Consider the following 25,735-nt stretch of genomic DNA (forward strand, 5'->3'; position numbering starts at 1 on the left):
TATTGTACACATCTGTCAAACTGTACTTATTTGAAACTGATGTTTGAGAAACAGTAATCTGTTTAATACAAAGCGTCTATCTGGTCTCGCGCCATCAAGGATTGGGCCATCCACGTGCGTTTTTTTCATTTTCGGACTTGTAGGAATGTTTCACACTATTTTGCATAATCACAATGTTCACATTTAAAATTATAGTTTGACGTTTCAATCTTTGCTGCTTGCAGACCTTTTTGAAGTGTAGAACCAAAACATGAGGAAGATGTTATTGCTTACATTATTCTACGAAGAATCAATCACCAGCAATTAACCGAGAACACAAGTAGCTACCTAAATCAGGTTTCTAATAATTGTAGGTACAGCATGTTAACTATAAGGTCTTGGAAGCCACAGTTACGAAGGACCTATTGCATTTGACATTATTAAAATCTTGTGCAACGGAGGAAGTTGCGATTGTACTTTTACTCTCAAATGCCTGCTCTTATATCATATATGACTTAGGGTCGCAACGCTTGCAGCTTCCAAAATTTCATTTGGGGTATCTGAACTGTCGCTATCACCCATTTTGATACGCACAAAACACACGCAAAGGTGCTAATTATAATTACATACGACAGGAAATGCTTTGTTTTTAATTGTCTAAGATAACTATGATTTTCAGAAAAAATATGTTTATGAGCAAATTTTTGAATTCTTTTTTGATCGCCTAAAAAATGTTGTGTGCACCTTGGCCAAAAGTGATTTGTTAGGCCTCATCTGAATTGCGGCCTCGGCTACCGCCTCGGCCACAAACAGCAGCTTCGGCCAAAAAAGATCACTTTTACGGCCTTGGTACACAAATAACTATTATGTTACAAAAATCCACAAAGGGAAGTATCTTTGCAAACTAATCACTTCCTATTATAACATTCGTCAATGCTATGCATAAACAAATAATACAATAATACACGGAATTTAATATTGTTTTATTCAAAGGTGATGATTTTGCAAGTATTATTACCTAATAAAGGTAAGTTGATATAGTCGCGAGTTGCAACTGCAATTCAATCCGTCGATTACACTTTGCCGCTCAAATGAGCGATGTTCCATTGTGCTAAGTAATTTCAAAAATAATAACAATGAAACTTTCTGTGATTGTTAATGTACTCTTTTTGTTGAAACTGGTGGATAGTGCATCGAACGATGTCGTTGAAACCGGGAAAGTTACAAATGGGTGAGTTGTTTTATTTATTTTTCTTGGGAATAGTTAATTTAATGATCATCCTTATTACATAGAACTAACGGGAATTTTTAGTTTTTAGTTTTATGAAAATTCACAATTCACAAATTAAATTGCAAATTGCTATCCCAATTTATTTGAACAGAATTAAATTAACCCAGAACTGAGAAAGTGATTCCTGGTTCTGTTTATCAAGTTTGGTACCGTGCAGCGAGAAAATGGATTTTTTTTGCCGAAAATACAAAATATAACGGAGATGCGGTTTTCAGAAAGACTTTATACAGTCCCCAAATGCAAATGGTTTAGCTTTTCTGTAGAAAACTAAGCTTCTTTTATTGAAAAATTTAAGTCTTTTACAATTAATCAATTGCTTACATTTTTCAGTGCGAAGCTTAGTTCTCTTTAGACAAGCTACCTATAAACCATAAGAATTTAGGTCCTAACTGGATTCTGAAAACCATACATCCCTGTTATGTTTGATACTTTGCAGTTTTCCGAAAAGAAAGCCGCATTTTCTTTCTGCACATTCCCAATCAATTAACTACTTTTAATTAATTTAAAATTAATATGGTTTACATTTGCGAACCGAGATTGAGAAAGTGAAAGTGGTGGAAAAAATGTGCTGAACAATTCATACTACATTCCAGTTATCCCCAATTGCAAACTTGGTCAAACGTTGCTCTATCCCAGCTTCTCCCCCTCCCCCAAGTGTTTTTCTTCACAGTTAATAAAATAATTGTTGATTTTTTTATGCGTTCTTCAATACCAAAATTTGGGCTTCAAGTTGAAATTTAAAACTAGATCACGGGTTTAAATTTTAGTTAAGAGCTTCGTTTCTGAATCGCGAGTTGAAATATTTTTGTGTATCATTCTTTATAAAAATGTGAAGTTTTAAAAGCTTCATTCTTCAGAATTTTCAATACTATCAGACCTCCAAATTTTGAAACTTGTGACTTTCAAGTTAAAATATAAAACTACGAAAGGAAAATTCAATATGTTGCAATATAAGATTTCAGCTTCCAATTCAGTTTTCATCTCGGTTTTCATATTACACACTGAATTTCAATTAAATTTTAAAGCAGGTAATAGACACAGTGAATTTCAATTCAATTTTAAAGCAGTGAAAATGGTTTAAAAGAATCTTGAAACCGGCGCTTTCATCTTTATGTCCCTAGATTTTTAATTAAAGGTTTTTTTTAAAGCTGTACCTACCAAGGTGTTTTTATGAGTAACTTTGTTTGGAATCTCAGTTTAGCGACTTAAAATATGCTTTGTGTACCTTTCACCTCCAAATGTTGAAACCCTTCACTTTCAATTTGAAAAATGAAAATAAACTTACCAATGTTCTCCAGATAAAATAATTTTTGTGACCTTTCTACCTTCAAAAAATGAAATATTGGCTTTCAGGAAAGTATTTCTAATACCAGGTGATCCACAATGACTGCTAACAGTTTGAATTTCCTGCAAAACTAAATAATTATAAAGTTGGTAACATACCAATGGTCATTTATATTACAGCAGTGGTGGATCAATTAAATGGACCACTAAACAATAATCTCAATTAAATAATTAAAATTACATATCAAGCACAGTTGCACCCTTAAAAAGTAAGGTTACATGATCCTTATAAGGTATTTTCTTTTAATGTAGGTAATTTTGTTACATTTGCAAAAAAAATCTTTGAAAAGAACTAGGTATTTACTTTAAAAAGCAAGTAAGAAAATAATTCACATAAAAAACGACGCCAATGGATCGCGCTTACTGCATAAATAAACCACCTTCTAAACATATTTGCCAAAACACTACAACCTTTACGCGCCAAATTTAAACTGTCTGCAGTTATATTAGATCGCCCGGTATAGTTTTCATATTGTAACTTTTAAGTCACGAGAACAATTTGGAAGCCTCATTTTTTCCTTTTGCATCATGATGGCACTGTTGTGTTACACGCAACTGAATATTAAGGAATTCCCAAAATAGTGTCGGAATTTTGGATGAAACTTTCATTTATTTTTGACCAATAAAGTCGCTGCATTCTGTAATTAAGAGCCAATTAAGTCACTATTTTCAATTGTCCTAGTTGAATGATTTGTTTTATTGTCTATTTAAATCGAAATCTGCCTTTTGAGCCCTTAGGTTTTACCATTTATCTAATTTTTGTGCAATTTTACAACACTCTTTTGCTCTATCCAGGCTTGGTTTTCTGCAAGAGATAATCTTTCGCATGATAGATATGTCTATATCTAAAATGAACAGTTTTTTAAGAAAAGAAAATGAAAGTAAAATTTGTACAGTCGTTTTACGGGTACTATTTGGAATTACTTCACAAACCATTTTGTTTGATTCTACGTTCACTTATATTTAATTTAGGCCAAATTTGGTACAGATTAAATAAATGAATAAGTACACTAAACCCATCGAAATTTGAACACCCTGTGCATTATGCGATAATAACTCTCTTGCTATAGCTCTATCGTTTAAAAAAAATTCATTTTTTAAAGTGAAAATACGTGCGCAGAAAGGTTCAGTCTACATCATATTAAAATTTGAAAAGCTTTCTTTTCGATTTAAGTCGGTTTAAGATTTCTTCCTGTCGGTGGTTCAATTTTTGTTTGATATACTTAGTTCCTCGCTTAGTTCTATATAGAACATTTGTGTAATACTTATGATGTCATCTTTAATATTGGTTTATACGCCGTTCTTGTTTTATGTTTTATTTATTTCAAGTCTACCCAGTCTAGGTCTGAGACATTTCATACTCTTGATATTCTCTATACCTTTTTCTATGTTTATTTCTGTTATTTTCTTTAATGGTTTTGCTAATTGTCTTATTGATTTCTGCATATTCTATCGATTTTCTTTTCCCTTCTTCGTTTAGTTTTCGTCTTTCCTCAATGAGTTTCCTTGTTTTTTTTCTGGGATGCAAATTTCCTTCTCTTTATTCTTTTTTGCAATTTCTTTTCCTATTTTGACCATTGTTTTTGTAAGTGTCTATATTTTTGTTTCCGTTATTAAAATTTTGATGAATTGTTCTTTTAGTTGTTTTTTGTATATAGTTTTATTTTCGATTCGATTTTCATTTTCTTTTATGCTTACCAATTCTTTCTCCAGTTCATTGATTTCTTGTTTATTGATCCAATATTGTATCTTGAATTCAGACGTACTCGAGGTCTTCCTGTTCATCTGGTGGTATGAACTAAACAGTTTAAGGTTACTGGTTAAATCTCAATTTTTTGTAGGTTATCGTCAAAATGGTATTACATGGATAACAAGTTAAAAAGTAAACGTAAACGATTTACAAAAAGCGCATTTCCACTTGTATTCATTTCCCATTTGTAAGATGCAACTTCTGTTAAATCGTCAAAATCCGGCCACAAATATGAAAGATAGCGTTGCACATCTGCAATCCATTTTTGACGTGCTACTTTAATTTCTGTTTATAAGAAGAATTTCATTTTAATGCTTTTCTAAATAAGAAAGTTGGAACTGCGCATGTGCAAATCTCAATTTTGAAACTAACGTTAGATTTTCCTTGTTCCAAGCGCCTATGCATCAAATTTCATTTAAATGCTTCCAGAGATAAAAAAAGTTGGCACTGCGCATGCGCAAAATAAAATTTTGAAACTGGTGTCAGATTTTCCTTTATTCCAAGTACCTATGTATGAAATTTCATTTAAATGCTTCCATAAACTGAAAAAGTTGGCACTGCGCATGCGCAAAACCAAATTCTGAAACTGGCGTTAGATTTTCATTTATTCCAAGTGCCTATGTAGTAAATTTCATTCAAATACTTTTATAAATAAAAAAGTTGGCAATTCGGTTTATAAATAGTCGAGATGCGAAAAGGGCACTGTGAATTTTGAATCGATTCGACTCAAGTTTTGGCATTGCGTATTATATGGCTAAAGCTATGCCCATATTGAATTTCATGAAATTCAGTTCATAACTAACGGAGATCTAAAAGCGATCGGACATTTCTAAACAAAATTATCGTTCACACGGACAGATAGAGAGACAGACAGACAAAGGAACAGACGGACAGACCAACAGACAGACGACAGACAGCAATACAAAATTATAAACGATCTCTAGGATCGTTAATAAACGGCAAAAGTGTAAAATTATGGAGCATGTAAAAAACGGTTTTTTGGTTTTTTTACAATAACTTTTTTTAGTAATAAGCGCAGAAAAAATTCCTTCCTTGGTGCAAGCCTCGACACCCTAACGAACCAAATAGCGAAAAAAGTAGAACAATAGCTCTTAAGATAAAGAACTAGTAGCGTCTCAACGAACGAGCGGACGGACGGACAAAGTGGTCACAATTTTTGTGGAAATGCGCTAAAAATGCAGTTTTCGTTATTGTATGTGAAAAACGTTTGCCTCTATGGATAGGCAACACATCCTAAAATTTGCGAAAAACCAAAGTCAAATGCATAGATAAGATTTGGTTTAGCATTATCTAATTAGCCAATGGCTACAGAAAAATGTCCTCTCAGAATTTAATTTTTGCAAAAGTTTCCACTCTAAAAATGAAACCAGCAAGTAGGGTTTGTCTTGTACATCGGATTATTTTTGGAAAACCAGATTTTGAGGAGTTGCCTACACCGATTTTCACAACTCTTAGTCCACTCTTCCAAAAAACAAGGCTTGTACTTGTATTTATAATGTATGCGTACCATTGTTAGATACTAAATATACAGGGTAAGTAAAAACTTCAAAACGGTTGATTATCTTCGTTAAGTATGAAGCAATTTTTTTAATAATTGGTATGATTATATAACAAATATTAAAGTATTTCGAACACTATTGTAGACCTAATTAAAATTATTTGTTTCTTCAAAGATGCAAAGGTGCAATTTGTAGTATTTATTTATTTAATCACTTTTGGAATAAAACTTATGTAGTTTTTATTCTACGTCCGGAAATAATAAAATATACAAAATTTTACATTTAACTGCCGATTAACTTCGAACGCTTTTTTTTATCACCCGCTGATTAGCATCGACCGCTTTATACACTCTAAAGGGGAAGGGACACCTCTCGCTTCTTGCATATACTGCCCCTTTCGTATCGACAACAGATTAACTTCGAACGGCTTATCCATATCAACCAGTGATTAAGTGCAATCAAATGATAGTAGAAAATATTCAGAAGTACGTATACTTTGTTGGTATTTCGAGCTCTGCAAAATCTTCTTCTCTTTTATTTATTTATTTATTTATTTATTAAGTTATTGTCCCTCTCTTATTCTGGACACTCAACATAAGGGAAGTTGAACTGCGGTACTAAGGGTCCCTGGTTCGAATCCGGATTCGGGCATGGATATTTATAAATGTATAGTGATTTGGGTTGGTAGAGCAGCCTTGGCTGAAACCCCGCCCACTCAAAAATAAAGGCAAAATAAATTAATGCTTTTTAGAGTGCCTCTGCAGAAGGTCTTAATAATTTGATTCCATAGCATAGTATGATGGAATTATTTACTTAGATTTTTGAGTATGCCCTTTCCAAATCATTTGTAAAAACGGTTCTAAATTTCCCATCTCCCCCTCTTCGTACTTCTTGGTAAAATGTAATGCATTAAAAAATTACTTCACCACAATACTCACTAAACCCCTAACGGTACTTTATACTTAAAAAATCTACAAATTGCACATACCTTTTTATTTCAAAGCATTTTAAAAATCAGTTTATTTGATGAAAATTTCAAAAAAACGATTGCGTTGGACCCACGGTTACGCATGAGGACTTTTACAAAATGCAACTCATACTCTTAGTACCACATTTTAATTAAAGCATGGATCAATTTAAACCGTACGAAAACTTCAAATGTTTACACAGAAACGGGCTCTTTGCACAAATTTTCAGAAACTTATTGGCATTTGTTTCCACGCATACAATCATCCACTCATCTCTCCGCTGGGTATACCGGGTGGCGCATTAAAAACGAAAAAATGACTATTTTTGGTTAGGTACAAGTACATTTTCACGAAGACGTTAATTTTAGGTTAAAGCGTGACATTTTTTCGATAAAGCTCACTCAACTAATTTCAAAATACGAGCGGTCGATTGAATCTACGCTCAATAAAACCTAAAAAGTCTTTATCTTTTTCACAAAGGTCTCAATCAAAGTCCATCATTCTCTACGATCGTTAAATAAAACAAAACGCTAGCAAATTGATAAACAAACGCTAGCAAATCACTAGTAAACGCGCTAGCAGAACTCGGCAATAGTTTTAGCATGTAGTACGTTGTAGCTTTTTTAAATGCTATCCCAATAGTTGACCTCTTTTACCATTCGACTGTATGCTAAATTACTGCTTGCTAATTTAGTAAGCTTTACCTACAGTTTTCAGTGAAACTAATTTTAAGAATATCGCTCGAATTCGATTTCCATGCCTCGAAACGGATAAGAATTTGGTCACTTTTGTTGTGACTTCAGCATGTTCTGCAAATATAGCTACAATTCTTTTGCAAAGAAAATAACTCGAATTCTACCGTGCCACTGTCTGTTTTCCACTTTCCACTCACGGTTCACATTCACGTTCAGAAACGTCTATCATTCTGATATGGCCAATTTTTACATTTCATTTGATGAGCAAATTTCAAATGACAATTTACTAAATCTGCATTTGTTATAGGGAAACGGAGGTTCAGCCTCCTCGCCGAGCACAAATTGCCAATAGAAGGGATGTATTCCTTGAATCTAGAAGGAAGCGATGCGAATCGTGCAGGGAATCAAAGCGTTGCAAAATTAGCGGGAAATGCGAATTTTGCAACATCATTTGTAGAGATTTGGACATTGTGTCAACTACAACACCAATACCCGTGACAACCGAAATTGTTACAGTCCCAGAAGCAACTACAAATTTGGAAGTCAACTCGCAAGGAACGTTACTTAATAAACTACTGCATACTTCATATCAAAAGGATGAAGAGATAATTGTGCCTGAAAAGCACAGTCACTCTGTCCTGGAAAGAGAAATTGAGAAAGAACTGCAATTGGCAAGCGAAAAAAAGAAAATCCTACTAAATGATGAAAAATTAACAAGAGAAGAAATTCACAAGATTATCAATGACGTCAAGGCTTGGGTAAGTATCGTACACGGGTTAAAGGTGTTACAGTAACTATTTTTTAGCACAAAGAAGTGTCCAATACTCACCTACACTCCCGTAGCATACCAGATGATTCTTTGAACACTAAGGTAGACACAAAAAGTGGCAGTGTAGAAGATAAAGCCATCTCGAAAACGTCAAGCGAAGATGCCAGCTCTCGACAGTTCCAATTCTTTTTGCAAGGCTTGGAGGAGAAAGTAGAAAACATCGCGGAATTAATTAGGAAAACCTGCGGTCAACCTGTTTCAATAGAAAAGGTCGTCGACGAACATCCTATTACTATCGCGAAGAAACCGGAGCTCCCGATAATAGATAAAGTGAAGAATTCCGACGATGAAACTCAAAAAGCTCTTCAGACATCGGATAACAAGGCTATAAATGTGGAAGACTTGGACCAAACCGTTGGCGCTACTAGTGACAACATAGACGAAGTGGTCGGTAGTACATTGAGTGAGGACCTTGAAGCAGGCGTTTCCGATAACGTTGTGCCCGAGTCCAGATTTACAGGAGAGGGAATCTTTGCTGAAAATGTTAATGCGGAAATAGGCAAATCCGGTGCAGCACTGCATAAATCGGTAGAAATTCATGCACCAAACATTAATCCACTAGCCCAACTTGAAAAGAAGGTTACAGAAGTAAAAGACGCACTTATTCATGATGGATTGTTGTTTGAAGACAAAGTTAAAGAAGTTGGTGGTCCAAAGGACATTAGGATTGGAGCTGGGGTTAGTGTAGACAAAGAATACGATGGCGGAATAGGTACAGGTGATCACTCGCTTGTCGCAAACGAGAAGGTCCACCTAAATGCCGGAAAAACGTATGAACAACCTAGAGGATATCTTACAAAAGACAAAGAGATATCATTAATTATTGATGGCCTTCGAAATGAAGAGAAGATCAACCAAGGTGGAGCAATTAACAAAGACCTAGTTGTAAATGAAGGGATACAACCTTTACACGAAAGTAAAGTATTTGGAAACCTCCATGAGCAAATTTCTGACACTAAATTGAAATCTGAGGTACAGCCATTTGGCACTAAAGTTATAGAGATTGATGCGCATAAAGACATTTCTGTGGATAAGCCAAAAATATTAGCAACAGGAGAAGACGTCACCGTAGCACAGTTAAATTCTGGTAATGTAGCACCCAGCGGAACTAAATCTAAGGCTATCTTTATCAATAAAGGCTTTGCCCTTGGCGAAGGTGGAATTGCACTGCAGGACCATTACACAGACGAACTTGATTCCGATGGGAATGTTCAAGTCGCCGACACTAAATCTCTTTCCATTTCAAAATCGCCAACAATTGACGCACTTGAAGATATCGGGCGCTCTATCGACTCTAAAATTAAAAATGCCTACGTTGAAACATCAAAAGTTCCATTATCCCTTGCCGAAGATCTAGAAACCAAAGTTGGGAAGAAAATTATGGATCTGCCTTCTAGTGTAAAGGTACAAGACACATTAACCGAAAATCTACCAATTATGGGAAACGGTGAAATTCAAGTTTCCAAGGCTGACGAAGTTTATCTGGGCAAATCAGGACCAAAAATAGTTTCCGTTGAAAGTTTGGATAGAAATCAAGATGGTAGTAACGTGGACGGAAGAGTTAGAGACCAGCTAAGCTTTAATGAAAGGTTTCAATCCAATCCGTACTCAGACGAGAAAGCATACTCACCTGTAAGTAAGGTTAAGGAGATTTACATCGAAAAATCAAGGACCCAGCCAGTTTCGATGGAGAGATTACGACCCCATTCTGTTCAACGGGCTCAGCAAGCTCCCGAGGATAAATTTATAGATGTTGAAAAACAGAAATCTGCTGAAGGAGTTGCACCTAATCTCAAACATGAGATGTTTAGAGAAATTCTGGAAGAATCAAAACTACCCCTTGCTATCGCAGAAGACTTGAAGAATAAACTTAAGGAGGATGTTAACTATGCAGGCGCAAAATTCAAAGATGTTGTAACTGATGCATTAAACTCGAAAGAGAGATTCTTTCACTTGGACAAACCAAAAGAATCCGAAGGTGTTACTATCGAAAAAGGGAAAAGTTTCCACAAGTTACCACCTATTTTGGAAGAAGATGGAGAAATAGATATTAGAAAATCACCCCCGATTGCCAGCGATCAATTAAAATCTTCTGATGCCAAGTTGACGAATATTGCCATCGAAAAATTGAAATCTGATGAAGAACTCGCCATTGAAATGGCAAAATGGCCAATAATTGAAGCAGAAAAACTGAAGCACAAGGTGATTCAAAAAGTTGATGATGTGGATGCCAAAGCTAAGGATATTTTATTTGACAAGTTAAATGAAAAACCCAAGTTTGAGGAGGTTTCCGTTCCTAAGTCAAAACCGATATTAATTTCGAGTGACACACCTGGCGTTAATCAAGATGTCCACGTAGAAAAACCATATCAACCCAAATTTGAGGATATTGCCATCGAAAAACTGAAATCTGATGAAGAACTCGCCATTCAGATGGCAAAATGGCCATTAATTGAAGCCGAAGAGCTGAAGAACAAAGTGCTTCACAAAGTTAGTGACGCGGATGCCAAAGCTAAGGACATTCTATTTGACAAGTTAAATGAAAAACCCAATTTAGAGGAAGTTTCCATTCATAAGTCAAAACCGATATTCGTTTCGAGCGAGACACCTAGCGTTAATCAAAGGGTCCATGTAGGAAAACCATATGAAACCAAATTTAAGGATGCTGCCATCGAAAAACTGAAATCTGATGAAGAACTCGCAATTGAAATGGCAAAATTGCCATTCATTGAAGCCGAGAAGCTAAAGAACAAAGTGATTCATAAAGTTAGTGACGTGGATGCCAAATCTAAGGATATTTTAATTGACAAGTTAAATGAAAACCCCGAATTAGAAGAGGTTTACATTCATAAGTCAAAACCGACATTTTCAGATATTGCCATCGAAAAACTAAAATCTGATAGAGAACTCGCGGAAATTGCCCTTCAAAAGGCGAAATTGCCGCTGATTGAAGCAGAAAGGTTAAAGAATAAACTTTTTCAAAAAGTTAGTGACGTTGAAGCCGAAGCCAAGGATATTTTATTTGACAAGTTTAATGGAAACCCCAAATTTGAGGATGTTTACATTCGTAAATCCAAGCCAACATTCATTTCAAACCAAAGAGTGGCGCCGACATTCAATGACGAAGATGTTTCCATCGACAACGATCAAGCAGCGGTCTACCAACCGTCCACCATCGAAGTAAATAGAAAATTTGGACCAAAATCATATCATGAACGTGTTAATGTAGAACAACCATCTGGCACTAACACTGAAGAAGTGTACAGAAAGTTTGGGCCCAAATTGTATCACGCACTTGTTAATGTAGAAACAGGGGAAGATAGTCCAGGTGTTGTCGAAGTAAAGGGAGAAATAGAGCCGCTTTCGGAGGCGGAAATTAAAAGACTCGAAAAACAAGGTGAGATTGTCGGCGATCCTTCTTTGGAACAGCGCTTTGCAGTAGAAGAATCTGGTGGTCCGGTTGACGCGTCAAAAACTGTTGGAGATGCCAGTTCTTCAGATTTGGTAAATCAAGGTTCTTCTAAACCATATGGAGTGGTTGCAAAGTTGATACCAGAAGAGAACAATAGTGACAAAGTTATTTTTGTTGGTGACGGAATGAAATTGCCGTTCAATTTGAAAAAGAATTCTGATGGTTCCTATCATCTTTCGATGGATCTTGAGAAATTATGCCAACCTTGCAATGACCAGAAGGCGATTTCGGATGTAACATCACATACAATCAGTAAACGAGATGTAAACCCAACCGATACGCTGTTTTACTCCGGTAACTGGCACAAGAAACGGAAACCGCTACCGGCAGGCGATAAAAAGTTTGCGGATTCCAAGCTTTCCAATTACGCTAGAACAAATTCTGGACAGAAAAAAGGGGGCAGCCAGAAAGAAGAACTGGTGGAAGCTGGGAGTGAAAAGAGCCAAATGGTTTTTGCTTTAGAAAAAATGAAGTTGGTAAACAATGTGATCGGTTGGTTAAGGGGATTTATTGATCCTAGACTTATTTAAAGTTGTATTATTATCCATTTTTTTTTCATTTTTATACTTTGTTTTATATTGAAACGTATACATAGTACCTAATAAATTGTTAATGTTAACGTTTGCACTTTTAATGTTCTTCCGTTGTCTGTAATCAGCGGTTGATCTGCCATTTTACGGTTGAACCGCTTAAGCGAAAAGTCCCGAGTGAAAACATGAATACTGAAAATCTTGGTATAATCGTGTATAAAAATAAAGTTTCTAAGAGGAGAAAGATAACTTTTTGCTGCCAAAATTATTAAAATACGTCAATAAGTGTGGAGCTTCCAAAGAGGGGAAGGGGAGCGTTCCTCACAGTATAACGGGTAGTTGAGTTGGCGCTGCAATTTATCAAACCCGCCGCATCCGCCGCATTAACTAGCTCAGGGCAAAACACAAAATAAGATTCTGAAAATCCTAGTTCGTTATAAAGTAAAATTATCTTCCGAATCTTCGTTGCACTTACCAAGGTTGAACGCCACTCAATTTCAAGCTTACCCCTCCCCGTATGAAATTGGGAAGATACGAGGGAATAAATAAAACACAAGCCAAAGTTACGTTACGACACACACAAAAATATTAGTAACTTGACTTTAAAATTGAAATATACCAGTTTTACAAAACTCCAATCAAGAATTATCGATTAAATTAATTACTATTTGATCTTACAACCAAGTTCCCACAAAAATTGATCCGAACACAAATGCGTACGTATAGGCCAAATACCAGCAAAACATAAAAAGGAAACGCTTACCATGATTAAGATGTTAAGATGTTATCCAGAGAAGTGAGCTCAATTCCCGGATTCATAAAATCTGCAACAAAAGAAAACTCCCAATCCGCAGAGCTTGGAATGCAATGAACTGATCAATTCCTGAAGAGCCTCGCCTTACTAGTAGTAAGCTCGCAACTACAATACTTTTTCGATCAATCTCTCCAGAAGGAAGTGGCGGGCTACCATAACATTCGCGTGAAAAAGTTCACCATAAAATAATGAATACGTACTGAAAACAACAAGTTAATTGATAGTGATAAAAATAGTTCTGAATAGCTACGGTAAAGATTACGGAAGTTGTCTCCTTGTTGTTGATCGAATCCTGTGATCAAATTGCGCTCATAATCAGGGTGACCCAGTTCACAAAATGGCCGCTTCTTATCAGATGTGGATATGTCCACAGGTGTTGGTACTCGCAGGTAGATGATAAATTTAAGCCAAGGTTACCCCAACTTTCTATGTAAGACGTCTCCAAACTGATTCTTTACACAGTTATTACGATTCAAACGAGAGAGAAAATCGTATTAATTATCAGCGGGAACCTAAAGCAGATATTCGTCAAGCCGATTAAATACAAGTGGCGTACTTACAATGAAGAAGAATAACGCAACAATATCCTCCTATTAGTGTGAAGGGGTGAAATTACTTTCACAAATTAATGCGTAATCCCCAATTAACCAAATGTAACCGCCAAATATAAATACATATGGGTGGCGTCAATTAAAATCCCATGCGTTTTGCTGTTTGATTAAAAATCAAGTGCACTCTGTCACAGCTGACGAACGAAAGAGGAAGATGAACAATCGATAACGATAAAGTCACTAAATATAGAAAGTACCGCAATCCATTGGGCCCGTGAGTTAGAGAGAGAACGCATGATTTTTGCCCAAAAATGGTGGAAGTTACCAGATTCTAGTAACTTTAATGTTAGGGATTGTTCCACCTGTTTGGAGATATCTGTATATATTTTTATAAAACATGACAGTACTATGAAGTTAGGTTATAAAAAATGACAGCTATTCAGATTTTATTTTCAATTTTTTTAAGTTGGCAGCAAATTTGCCCAAAAATGGCGGATGATTGCGGTACTTTCTATATCTAGTGACTTTAGATAACGACAAACCGCAGCACCGTAAAAATTTCGCGCTGGAAATTGCGTGTTTAAAATTCCAAGGTTACAGCTGTTACGAGGATCATTCAGCAAGTAAATATACCGGGAACAATAATAATGCTTCTAATAAAGAAAATAAATCGTTACAACAGGCCTCTGAATTTATTTGAATTACTATATTTTCTGTTAACTGTATCTTCTTCAGATTGTTTGTGTTAAAAATAATGCTTTAAATGCGGTGTAATTGTTAAAAATTATACGGAGCTGAACGGTACTCCATACGCTCACTAATACGTTTTCTATCTACCTGGCTCTGTGCAGGCAACCTTTCTGGAAAATGGAACGTTTGCTTTCTCTCCCGCAAGCAATGTACCACCCATGCACCGCCCCTAATTTCGCGGTTTTTAAATTATTTTAGTTTTTTCGGTTATGGAAATATGTACTTTTTCACAAAATAAATTTTATTTTATATGTAACCGAGGCAAACCCATTATTGCCAACATACGATTATATAAAGCTATCTAAGACTGTACGAAACAAATAATTTGTATGACATGACATTGATTTACACCCATTCTTAATTATTCCTGTACTTTTAAGTGCCGGTCTAATCAACAATTGGGGTTTCCTCAAAAACGGTGCCGTTTTTTAACAGCCGTTAAAATACGGTGAGTGACGTCACAAAAGCGGCGAGGAAAGTGCAGCCGTCGAAGCAGTAGAAAAACGTAAAGTTTGGTAGTGAGCGTATGATGGATGATCATGGAATTATTGCAGAACTATTCCCGCAGTACTGGCGCACCTGTTCTCTGCACGGACCGGCTATAGAATCCACAGCGAGTTATGCCATGTATATTTTCAACTTTCTTGGAAATTTTGAGAAAATCGTCGTCCTCAGCGTGACAGTGGTTCGATAGATATTATGGTTCGCTCTTAGAGCACAACGCGCTCTGCGAAAACGTCTAGCGAAGATTTGGCACTGCGCACAGTCGCTCAGTGATTGTTTCTTTCCCACTATTTACATTCATATTTATACGTTGGCCGTTGTATCTGTCAACATCATAAACGCTTTATCTTACTGCGATGAATTGTATAGGTTAGAATAGACTTTTTAACTCGTTCTCATTGCTCTTATTACAATACCCGCTTCATTTACTCATCCCGAATATACACACGTAGTGCAGTGTTATCTGTTTACGCAATATTAGCATGGCACTGTATAGGATAGTAAATAAAATAGAAAAGAAATAATATAAGAACCCAGCCTAGGAAACCTTAAAATAGAAAAGTAAGGAAAAATGGCACATAAATATGAATGAAAACAGAAGCACGCAATTAAGGAAGGTTAATCAAAAACCGAAGAACGAAATAGATGAAGTGCCAGGTAGAAAAATGAGAACAGATTGATTGTTATTTATTAAAACCGAAAGTGTGAAAAGAATCGTATAAATCCAAATTGAGTTGCCTTGATCAAGCAAATTAACCAGGACGTAAATGTGAGAATTAACCTTTGATTAGTAATAACTTTGATCGACTCCAATAATAGACCCCTTAAACATTATCCTTGCTCCCGTTTACCTGCCCATGCAATGGAGTTGAGGTAATTGTAATTTATATCTCGCAAGTTCAAATCCATTTCAATTAGTGGCATTAGTGCATGCGACGTCGAAAACTATACATTTGGAATATCTCCTTACAATACGTTGCTAATTAATTCAATTTCTAAAACGCTAATTAATAATTCCGCCATAAATAAGCAAAGGTATGGGTAGAAAAATTGTTTTCCGATGTAATGAATTGCCTCGAATGGGCAAGTAAATAATAACAAAAAAGTGGACGCCTTCGAAGGAATGCAAAATATAATTCAGTGAAAGTAAATTATAACATACCACACTAATAAATACGTAATAGAGGCTAGAAAGTGATCTAGATATTACCTACACATCGAACGAATTTAATGGAAGGCGGTATATTTAACGTTATTTAATCGTATGCACATATTAGGCTAAAGAGATGTATGTGTGGTGAAGGTTACAGACTTATTTTTTATTACGACTTACGCAAGAAGGAGTGGTGTAATAAAGTATTTTTTAAAGTGATTTGAGGCGGTAGGTCGAAGTGGTAGGTATCCGCCTAGTGTGTGCAATAAATCGTTTGTACTAATTGAATCATTCTCACTAATTAGATGACTTATCGGTGTATTGGTTGCGTTTGGTTGCAAATGGCAGTTTTGTGAGCAGCCTCAAAACTGGGTTAGTAGTTTCATTTGTGACATAACACATTCCAGTTTCGTGCATTCGCATACTAAAGTATTTTGATTCGTTTCATTAAACAAGTAAAGTCACTCCAAGAGGGCCATCGACTCTTCTCGCCTTCTTCTACTTGCATCAACGTTAAGTTCCAGAAGAATAACTTAAAAAACTAGTTTGCGAGTACGTTTCTTTTTATTTATTTTATTTAAACACCCTGTACCGAGTTTTCCAAATCAGAATAGCAGTTTTAGCAATTTTTTGAGAAGTTGTTTTTAGCATACCTATATGCATAAATCATGAATCCCAAAACAGATAAACGGAATGTTTTCGCACTTTTTAAAAGAAGTACAGGTGAAGGGTAGTTTGCGCTTTGCGCTGAGGTTCAAGGAGGTTTAGGAGGTTTTTTGTAATTTGTTGATACGCAAGTACAATTGAATTTATTGCACGTGCTTATTAATGTGTCTATTGCTTATAGTTTTAGGAACTTTACCTTTTTTTAGTAATTCTTTTCATGAAATTTATTATGTTTTAAAACCCCGTTCTTATATGTAATTTGTTCTTGTTCTATTATTTTCATTAAACAATTTGTTCCTTAAAAAAAAAAAAAAAAAAAAAAAAAAAAAAAAAAAATTACATTAATATTATGTTGTTTACATATTTTCCTTGTACATTATACTCACATTCTGATTTTTTAGTATTATCAATTATGATAAATATTAGTACCATAAATATTTCTCTACTCGATTATATTTATTTTCAAAATTATTTCTTCTCTAAAAGTCAAAATGTTTGTTTCAATAATGATTTGCCACATGTTTATTCTGCTTGCGTTGTTAAAGCTACCGAAACACAAGTTACCATTGGTAGAATATAGACCGGAGTTACCATAGCACAAATGCTACCCGAAAAAAGTAGAACCCGCTTCAAAACACAGTGCATTGTTTGTTTTTGTATTAAATAAGGTGGCGTATATTTACCCTCTGTAGCTGTAGTTCAGAAATTGCACTGAAATTATTATTTTTAGGGACAGTGGCCAAGAGCTGCCCAAAACTGTGCGAATAGTGCCTTTTAAAATTAAATAAGGTCTTAAGTTAACGGTTTTCGAGATATTTGAGTGTTAATCGGAGCAAGATTCAAATTTAGGAAGCTTTAGTAACGATACTAAGGCATATTTATCGATACACCGTAATTTGAGAGGTTTCCACAAAAAAAAAATGTTTACTTTGGGCTACATTGCGTTTTATCTTACAAAATTGATCAATATATGAGGACATTGTTTCATTCTTGACACGACCCTGAGGTATTACCTAACATTTTTTTTTGTTACGGGCAACATACATCTACATAACTCTCAAACGAGTGGTTAACGTGCTATCTACCAATTTCTAGTGCTGAGATCTCGTTTTTTACTTCACTATCAAAATTAATTAAGAAACAGCCAATAGGAACAAAGGTTGCTAACCACCGAAACCATCCTGAGCTGAGTGAACTAGTGATTATGATTGTGTAAATCCACCATTGTTGTTGGTGTGTATGGAAAATCATTTTTGGAACGATATTTGGCACCTTTTCCACTGAATTCAACTAGTGAGACGTCACATCACAATATACCAAGCACTCATTGCGTACTTCACAAGTCTGTCCGAGCGAATGAATGAATGCGTGCGCATATCTCAATCTACCCCGCAAAATCACGTTCCCGTCTAAGTTCGTTTAAATTTATATTAAAAAATTAAAAATATACTTAAGCACCTTTTAATCCACGCCTACATCCTACAGGTCCACCGCCCATCTCAGTTGGTTAAAAATGTTTGAGCACGGAGCAACTACCGTGGGCCACTGACCCATCGATCCAGGAATTTATACACACCCACGAGTCGAAGGGTGGGGTGAGGTAGGTGTCTAAACATACAACGGGCAGGTGCACTTGCGACCTTCGACTTTCCCGGTAAGCGGCTTCAGGTCACTTGGAAGTTATGAAAACGGACAGTTTTTGCTGATCCATAGTCCTAGGTCGACTTGACAAAGTGACCTGCGACAGGTAGAATAGACAGGCGCACCTGAAGGTGTACCTACCTTAAAGGTACTGCAATTTCTATATACACGGCAATTGAAACATATTCAGGTACCATCTCACGCATCAGTCTGGTTGGATTTGATTTTTTGCATAAATAAGTACGATTGTAGTTTTCAGTTGTAATGAAAAAATTTGTTTGATCGATTGGAGTCGAGACATGAACAAACGTTTTGGCGTGTGTTTTTCAATGGATTTTTTTATTATTGGACTGATCCACGCCAGAAAGTTTGGTTTATATAGGGTTACATCCGCTTTAGCAAGGGTCTAGTATTACACTCCTTACGTTGCATCCAGGTAACAAGTACGCATGGAAACCATGTTATAGAGTATAGACTTTTTTTATACGTGGGTTTTGAAAAGCAACTGTGATTGGTTGAAAACAGAGCACTAACCAACAGAAAATTTAGACATCGCCATTCTTAAGTTAATTCACTATTTTGGGTATAGAAATTCACTCGGTATTTAAAAGAGGGGATCATTCACAGTTAGAATTAACACACAAATGCGATCTTTCAGCCATCAAAGAGAGATCGCACGATTTTAAGAAAATGGGAGTTTAGATTTTTCCGTGTGAAACATTTTTAAATGAGTTACCCTATTTCTAAACGTTTCGAATCATAAGGGTGGTTGGGGAAAAGTGAAAGTAAAATGCTGATCGAACACATTCTCCATTACATAATAAAAAAAACTGCGTGGGATTCGGTACAAATTAACTAAACTCTATCGAGTAATGAAGTTACAACTACAACTGTTAGTATTTTCAACAATAAACTCAGTTCAATAGATCTTATTGAGAGAGTGAGAGACCTAATGATAACCGTAAATTGGTGCAATTGCTTGCTGTAGATCTCTTCCATTTATATTAAACAGTAATTCTCTGTAGGTACGCAGAGCACATCCTTCGACATAAATTTCCACAGAAAAAGATTCCCACTTGAGGTAATACCCATTACCAGAAGAATTCAATATCGTCGAATCGCCAAATGTACTTTTCTTGAAGAATACATCTGTAACATCTGTAACGTCTGCAACGTCTGTAACATCTGTAACATCTGTGGCATCTGTAACATCTGTAAGATTTGTAACATCTGTACCATATCCATCCAGGTGTATTTAAATGCTAAGAATATCCCATTCCACGAACGAGGAAATTTAGCTTGCGTGGACTTTATAAAGGCTCGATTGGGTAAACTGGGAGAAACTGTTAAAAATACTAAAGAGGAAAGGTGAGAACTGGAGAGAGACGACTAATACAAAACATATATCAAACAAAAGGCAAAAATCAAGACGGATTGGTTTGGTATCGGAATAGGAGTTAGAGAGGAATGCTACTTACCAACTTTGTTTAATTTATATGGCATGGCATGATTGCGTATGCTGAAAGTAAAAAGAGTTTAAGATATTGTTAGTAAGGATAGACCAAATCAGAAAAACAGAGTGTGGCCTAAGAATTAATAAAAACAAAGAGAACCAATGAGAAAACAACTCTACAGTAAGTAAGTAAAGAATAAGCTAACCAATGGCAAACAATAATTCTTTTTATTTTGGTACAGCTTTAGTTCAGAAGTTAGTTACTCCATTTAACCTTCGTGCAAATACTTTCAAAATATTACGATTTCGTGGTGTAGCATTTGTATGTGTCTCCAAATATTCCAAGTTCGTGTCTGTTAGAAAATCAATTATTGTATGTCTGAGTCGCGCCTTTTTTTAGCATTAGTCGTTTGTTCGACAGAAGATAACAAAGAAAGATAATAAAAAAACCATTTATTAATACAAGATCCTTATCGCCTAGTATCAAATATTTACATAGCATTCTTAAAGGGTACATGGTTAAATAATTTTGTGAGATGACCACCGTTATCATTGGGGCCCATATGGTATTAGACTAGGAATGAGATGACAATATGATTAAAACAACGGTGCACGGTAACGTAATGCTAATCTGCGGTAACATAAATAACGTGGTGACAGTCAATTCATCTTCCTAATGAGCGTGTACTTGCTGTTTGGAGTTTGTTACTTGTGCGTGGAAACCTGTCTGCCAATCGGCTGTGTATTGAACGGTGCGAACGTTACCATCGGGTTCAACTAACGCATAATGTCCTTTGACAACATCTCCATCCCGTTCTTCCTTTTGCTCTTTGATATCGCCGGTGTGGGGATCGTTTACTCCATACTCAAAGGCATACCGTGGATGAGCGTCCTGCAAATTATATTTCGTTAGCTGTTGATGAAATTAAATCACTATCGCGCTTTCTACTTATCCATTACAATATTAGGTGTGATACAATTTGCGTTAATTGCGTAACTCTCAAGAATGTCCGTGTGGCAAATGAAAAAGTGTGATGGATCTTTTTTTGTTGAGATTCTATTTCGATCACTTTCCCATCAAGAAAGAAAATTGCCCATTAGTGCCTTTCCATTTCAATCGGTAGTAAACTTGCTTTCTTTCAATAGCGGCTTATTGAGAATCATCATTCATGGTATAATTGGAACAAGACATGAATATGCAAACTATTCGTGGCATTATCTCATAATCGCGTCGATTAATTATTTAAGGTACACAAAATTGGATTTGGAGAAAAAATGTAAGCAAACAGGTTCATAACGCACTTCCTTATTTTCACATCTCGTTTTTGACAGTATCAATTAGACGAAATCATATAACTCGTTAAAGTTCTACTTTCTCGGTGAGATGGGAATATTGGTGGGTATTACAAGCATTTCGATTCAATTAATATTTAAATTGTTGTTCGAAATTACGTGGTACGTAAAAAATTACATGAGAATGTAATCGAAAACGTACACCGATCGCATGTAATGTCATAATTTTTTACGTAATTGGTTCATACTTACATAGTACCCGTCCTGTTTGACAGTAATGGGCTTGACTGCAACTGGAGCAGACGTTATGTAACCAGCAGGAGCGGCACCATACCTTATTGATGGTGTATGCGGGACCGCAACTACCGGTGCATGGCCTACGGAGAGCCCAACAGCGGGAGCGCTGTAGGCACTAAGGGCACCATGGCCTGCATGAGATGATTGATAACTAGACGCCGAAGAATGACCCAATTTTGCATATACTGGCGCAGCAGTTACTGCTACTACTGGTGCGGCAACTTTAACAGCTGGGGCGGACACAAGATGGGACGAATATAAGTTACTGTAACCACCAGCATGGGAAGCATGGGATAATTCCGAACTTCCGTAGTTTGTAACTACGGCTTTGGCGATAGGCGCGGCATAATGGCTTGCTACTACTGGTGCCGCAACTTTAACAGCCGGAGCTGCCACAAGATGAGAAGAATATAAATTATTGTATGCACTAGCATGAGAAGCATGCGTTAATCCCGAGCTGGCATAGTCTGTAACTATGGTTTTAGCAATTGGCGCCGCGTAATGGCTTGCTATTACTGGGGCAGCAGTTACAGATATGACTGGTGCTGCAACTTTAACAGCCGGAGCTGCTACAACATGGGAAGAATATAAATTGTTGTAGGATCCAGCATGTGAAGCTCCCGAATTAACGTAGTCTGTAACTACGGTTTTCGCAATTGGCGCCGCATAATGACTTGCAATCACTGGTGCTGCAACTTTAACAGCCGGCGCTGCTACAACATGAGAAGAATATAAATTATTGTAGGAACCAGCATGTGAAGCTCCCGAACTGCTGTAGTCAGCTACTACAGTTTTAGCAATCGGTGCAGCAGTTACAGTCACAACTGGTGCAGCAACCTTCACAGCTGGAGCGGCAAAAAGATGAGAAGAATACAAACTATTGTAACTATCAGCGTGAGAATCATGTGACAATCCTGAGCTAACGTAGTCCGTAACGACCGTTTTAGCAACAGGGGTAGCGTACTTTACTACCGGGGCGGGGGCTACCGCAACTTTACTTACAAGTGGGACTGCATAATTTAACGACGCACCACCATAAGAGCCATGACTGGCATATCCAGAATGGGCGTCGTGAGAAATCTGGGATGAATAAGAAGATGCGGCGTCATAGCCACCATGAGCTCCGGAATGAGAAGCATCTAATGCGTAAGAAACTGGTGCGCTATAAGTTGCAATTGCTGGTGCGGCAACCACCTTCTTCACAACGGGCACGGCTGATGTATAAGCATAAGAATTTCCCCCGGAATAATGAGATCCTCCCGAAGCATACGCGTTAGAATGGCCCGAGTAAGAGGCGTAGAGCGGGCTAGAGTACGTTGCTACTAATGGGGCTGCTTTGGGGGCTGCATATACAATTCCCTCGGAATGTCCCGATGCCGGTATTCCCAATGCAAGCGCACGAGCATCCCCGCAATTTCTAATCAGGTCAGGATCTTCTAAAGCAGATGCTGCCACGATCACAGCAAAAATGTTTAACTGAAAAGAAACAGGGTGTCAAAGTCAAATGGTATTTACCAGTTTGGCTTGCGTGTGTAACCAGTAAAATTAAAAGCGGAAGTAGAAATCAGAACACGCAATAAAGACCAGAATATGTGGAAATTAATTCATGCAAAATTTTAACAAGTACAAAAAAAGTCTCTGAATTCCACTTTTAAGCACTAAAACTGTACACTTCACTTAGGGTACCTACACCGCATAGAATATTTGAAACTTACCCAGATCATTGTCATTTTGTACTTAAATGCGACCAATACGTCGCAAATAAATTGAACTACTGGCGCGATTATGACAACTTATTGCTTTTATAGTAGGACTTTTGGTCCAGATCTGATAGTCGGTGTCCACTACATCGGACCAGTTTCATTGTCATTTTTAAACTGACTTTCACTGAATGGTAAATCAAGAAAACATTTAATTGGTCCACATTACTCGCGTTTAATTACAGAGAAAGGTAACGTTATAAGGTAGGAGAGTGTTGATATCAGAAAAATTGATAGATATTAATTGTTCTTAAATTCAAAATTTTACGCCTGTAACGAATTGCGCTACACCCCTCGAATAGGCCGACTTAATTTCCTTGAGCCTGTAGCACTTGTTGCAACTAGTCGGGACATTTACATACATTACTGGCAAATTAAAAGTTATCACCTCAAGTTACATTAAATAGCAAAAATTTCGATCGAAATTAAAACGAGTTCAACATATCAGTACTGGTTTCTTCTTTTATTTTCTTATGTTTGTACATTTTACTTTCCTATTATGAAATCTCCGCAATTGTAATTTCTGTAAGACCCAAAATTTTAATACCTACCTCACGTGAGTGCGCATTCCAATTGCGTCATTTAACACTGAACTTCCACGTAAAAAATTGCAACCATCCTAAGACAGGATATTACTACAATTGTAAATACGTATATCAATTCAAGCATGAAATTCCTTGATCTTGCCATTTGGTAATGGATCAAGTTTATGTTTTGATACGCATCGGTAACTGCGTAATGTGTGATTACTGAAGCGTTTCATGAGCTATTAGATACAGAGTTACCCATTTATTAGGGTAATAGGTCATCCTTGCGTGTCAACACGATCTATTCATATGCACTAACACGGTTTAATCTGCATTACACTATGCTGTATGATTATAGTATCTTAAAACTTATACAAAGTCACTGAAAATTGAAGCAGTTCTTCCTTGGGTGATGGTCCCGAAAATATAATTGGAAAATTCGAAACCGTTCGCGAGTTATCATGTACAAGTACATGCGGACGGATGGGCAGTCTGGGCATACAAATAGTCCAAAAAGTCATCAACTTGCTTTAGCAGCTCGTTAATAAGTAGATACTTCCTACATCATAAGAATTTCATTTGGACTTTGGACCTCTGGAACTCTAGTTACAAAAGAAATTTAGCAGTTGTAATTAGAGTTCTGGAAGTACTCATAGAGTTCTAGCGTTCTTGATAAGTGTTAGAGAGCTGCACCAAAAAATTTGATTTGGAAAATATATGGGAGGTGGAGATTAAATTTACGCAGACTCCCCCTGCTTTACGTAAAAATTCTTGATTATTTATGAAACAAATTTCGGGAAAAATCAATGCGAAAAAAGTTCTGAAATAAAACGTCGAGAAAAATTCGGGAATGGAATATCGTAAAACATTCGAGTTTTCGGCATTATATTCGTACTATCGTGTTATTCCTGCATCGCGTAGTCTGATGGACTCGATTGCATAAGAAATACTCGCGAAGAAAAAATCGAAGGTGTTGGTGAATACCGTAAATACCCTTCAGATATTGATTACGAGCTTATCCAAAAACAGTCGCAATATGTACCATTTTATAGCGCATTTTCACATATTGTGTCCACTTTATCGGTTCATCTGTTCTGTTCCGCTTACGAAAAAAAGTTATGGTAACAAATATTTTTTTCATGTACTACTTACTTATAAATAATTTTACACTTTTGCCGTTTATGAACGATCCTCAAAATCGTTTATAATTTTGTATTGCTGTCTGTCTGTCTGTTCGTCTGCCTGTCCGTCTGTCTGCCCGTGTGCACAATTACTTTTGCATTTACCCATCTAATTTTTTTATTTGCTAAAATACTTAAATCATATATAACACAATCTGTACTATATTATACTTAAATGTAGTTTTGTATATGGGCACCTCAAATAAAGGTAAATTAATGCCGAATAAAAAAATATATACATGAAAACCTATCCCAAGACGTACCACTAGTCCTTTGTAACTCTTACGGTTGCTGTGAAAAAATTAAAGAAGAATGAAAATTTCACAACTTTTTTTAGGGTGGCTCCCAAACGAAACACGTTGAACCTTCGGTTTAGTTGGAAAAAGTGTCTTCTACCACCCAAAAAGAACTGCAAACGTTACAGATCCTTGGTTTTTAGGTGCATCTCTTTCTTTATAGCTGGCGTCCATTAAATGGTCGTGCACATATGGAATGATGACCCTGATAAAATTTGTTATTTAAATGGATCTACTATCACGAGAGTAAAGAATTTGGTATAAGTTTTAAAAAAATACAGATCCTGTTATTATTGGCCTGGACGATGAAAATTGTGAAATGCTAAAATTACGGGCATGTATATTATTTATTCGTTTGTTACTTAATTATTTACTTATTTATTTATTTATTTATTTATTTATTTATTTATTTATTTATTTATTATGCTCTTGTTCTGGGCTCTCAACAGGCTTGCGCCCAATTACAGGGTG

At 36.3% G+C, this 25,735-nt stretch overlaps 2 protein-coding genes and 2 long non-coding RNA genes across 4 annotated transcripts; 2 read left to right on the top strand and 2 right to left on the bottom strand.

Annotated features, from left to right (window-relative positions):
• The first annotated feature begins 1,044 nt into the window (after positions 1-1,044).
• Positions 1,045-12,440, top strand: LOC116170125. The gene is made up of 3 exons (XM_031486313.1): positions 1,045-1,210; positions 7,855-8,305; positions 8,353-12,440. The coding sequence occupies exons 1-3, from the start codon at positions 1,116-1,118 to the stop codon at positions 12,376-12,378; spliced, it is 4,572 nt and encodes a 1,523-aa protein (XP_031342173.1). The 5' UTR covers positions 1,045-1,115; the 3' UTR covers positions 12,379-12,440.
• Positions 12,441-13,192: 752 nt separating this feature from the next.
• LOC116170389 lies at positions 13,193-13,841 on the bottom strand. The gene is made up of 3 exons (XR_004145227.1): positions 13,753-13,841; positions 13,443-13,704; positions 13,193-13,391 (listed from the first exon to the last, which is right to left on the bottom strand). It is a non-coding gene; the product is annotated as an uncharacterized LOC116170389 (long non-coding RNA).
• Positions 13,842-16,319: 2,478 nt separating this feature from the next.
• On the top strand, positions 16,320-20,086 carry LOC116170159. The gene is made up of 3 exons (XR_004145179.1): positions 16,320-16,391; positions 18,302-18,416; positions 19,483-20,086. It is a non-coding gene; the product is annotated as an uncharacterized LOC116170159 (long non-coding RNA).
• A 260-nt stretch (positions 20,087-20,346) lies between these two features.
• On the bottom strand, positions 20,347-23,262 carry LOC116172684. The gene is made up of 3 exons (XM_031489931.1): positions 23,216-23,262; positions 21,456-22,976; positions 20,347-20,802 (listed from the first exon to the last, which is right to left on the bottom strand). The coding sequence occupies exons 1-3, from the start codon at positions 23,228-23,230 to the stop codon at positions 20,584-20,586; spliced, it is 1,755 nt and encodes a 584-aa protein (XP_031345791.1). The 5' UTR covers positions 23,231-23,262; the 3' UTR covers positions 20,347-20,583.
• Positions 23,263-25,735: the final 2,473 nt, after the last annotated feature.

The sequence above is a fragment of the Photinus pyralis genome, unplaced genomic scaffold (genome assembly GCF_008802855.1).
Source record: "Photinus pyralis isolate 1611_PpyrPB1 unplaced genomic scaffold, Ppyr1.3 Ppyr1.4_LG5, whole genome shotgun sequence".
Taxonomy (NCBI): domain Eukaryota; kingdom Metazoa; phylum Arthropoda; class Insecta; order Coleoptera; family Lampyridae; genus Photinus; species Photinus pyralis.

Bases quoted from the DNA above. Each gene is read 5' to 3' on its own strand.
- LOC116170125 (XM_031486313.1), top strand. From the start codon at position 1,116: ATGAAACTTTCTGTGATTGTTAATGTACTCTTTTTGTTGAAACTGGTG. The intron at 1,211-7,854 runs GTGAGTTGTTTT...CATTTGTTATAG, and splicing joins ACCGGGAAAGTTACAAATGG to GGAAACGGAGGTTCAGCCTC. The intron at 8,306-8,352 runs GTAAGTATCGTA...ACTATTTTTTAG, and splicing joins TCAATGACGTCAAGGCTTGG to CACAAAGAAGTGTCCAATAC.
- LOC116172684 (XM_031489931.1), bottom strand. The intron at 20,803-21,455 runs GTAAGTATGAAC...TATAATTTGCAG, and splicing joins TCAAACAGGACGGGTACTAT to GACGCTCATCCACGGTATGC.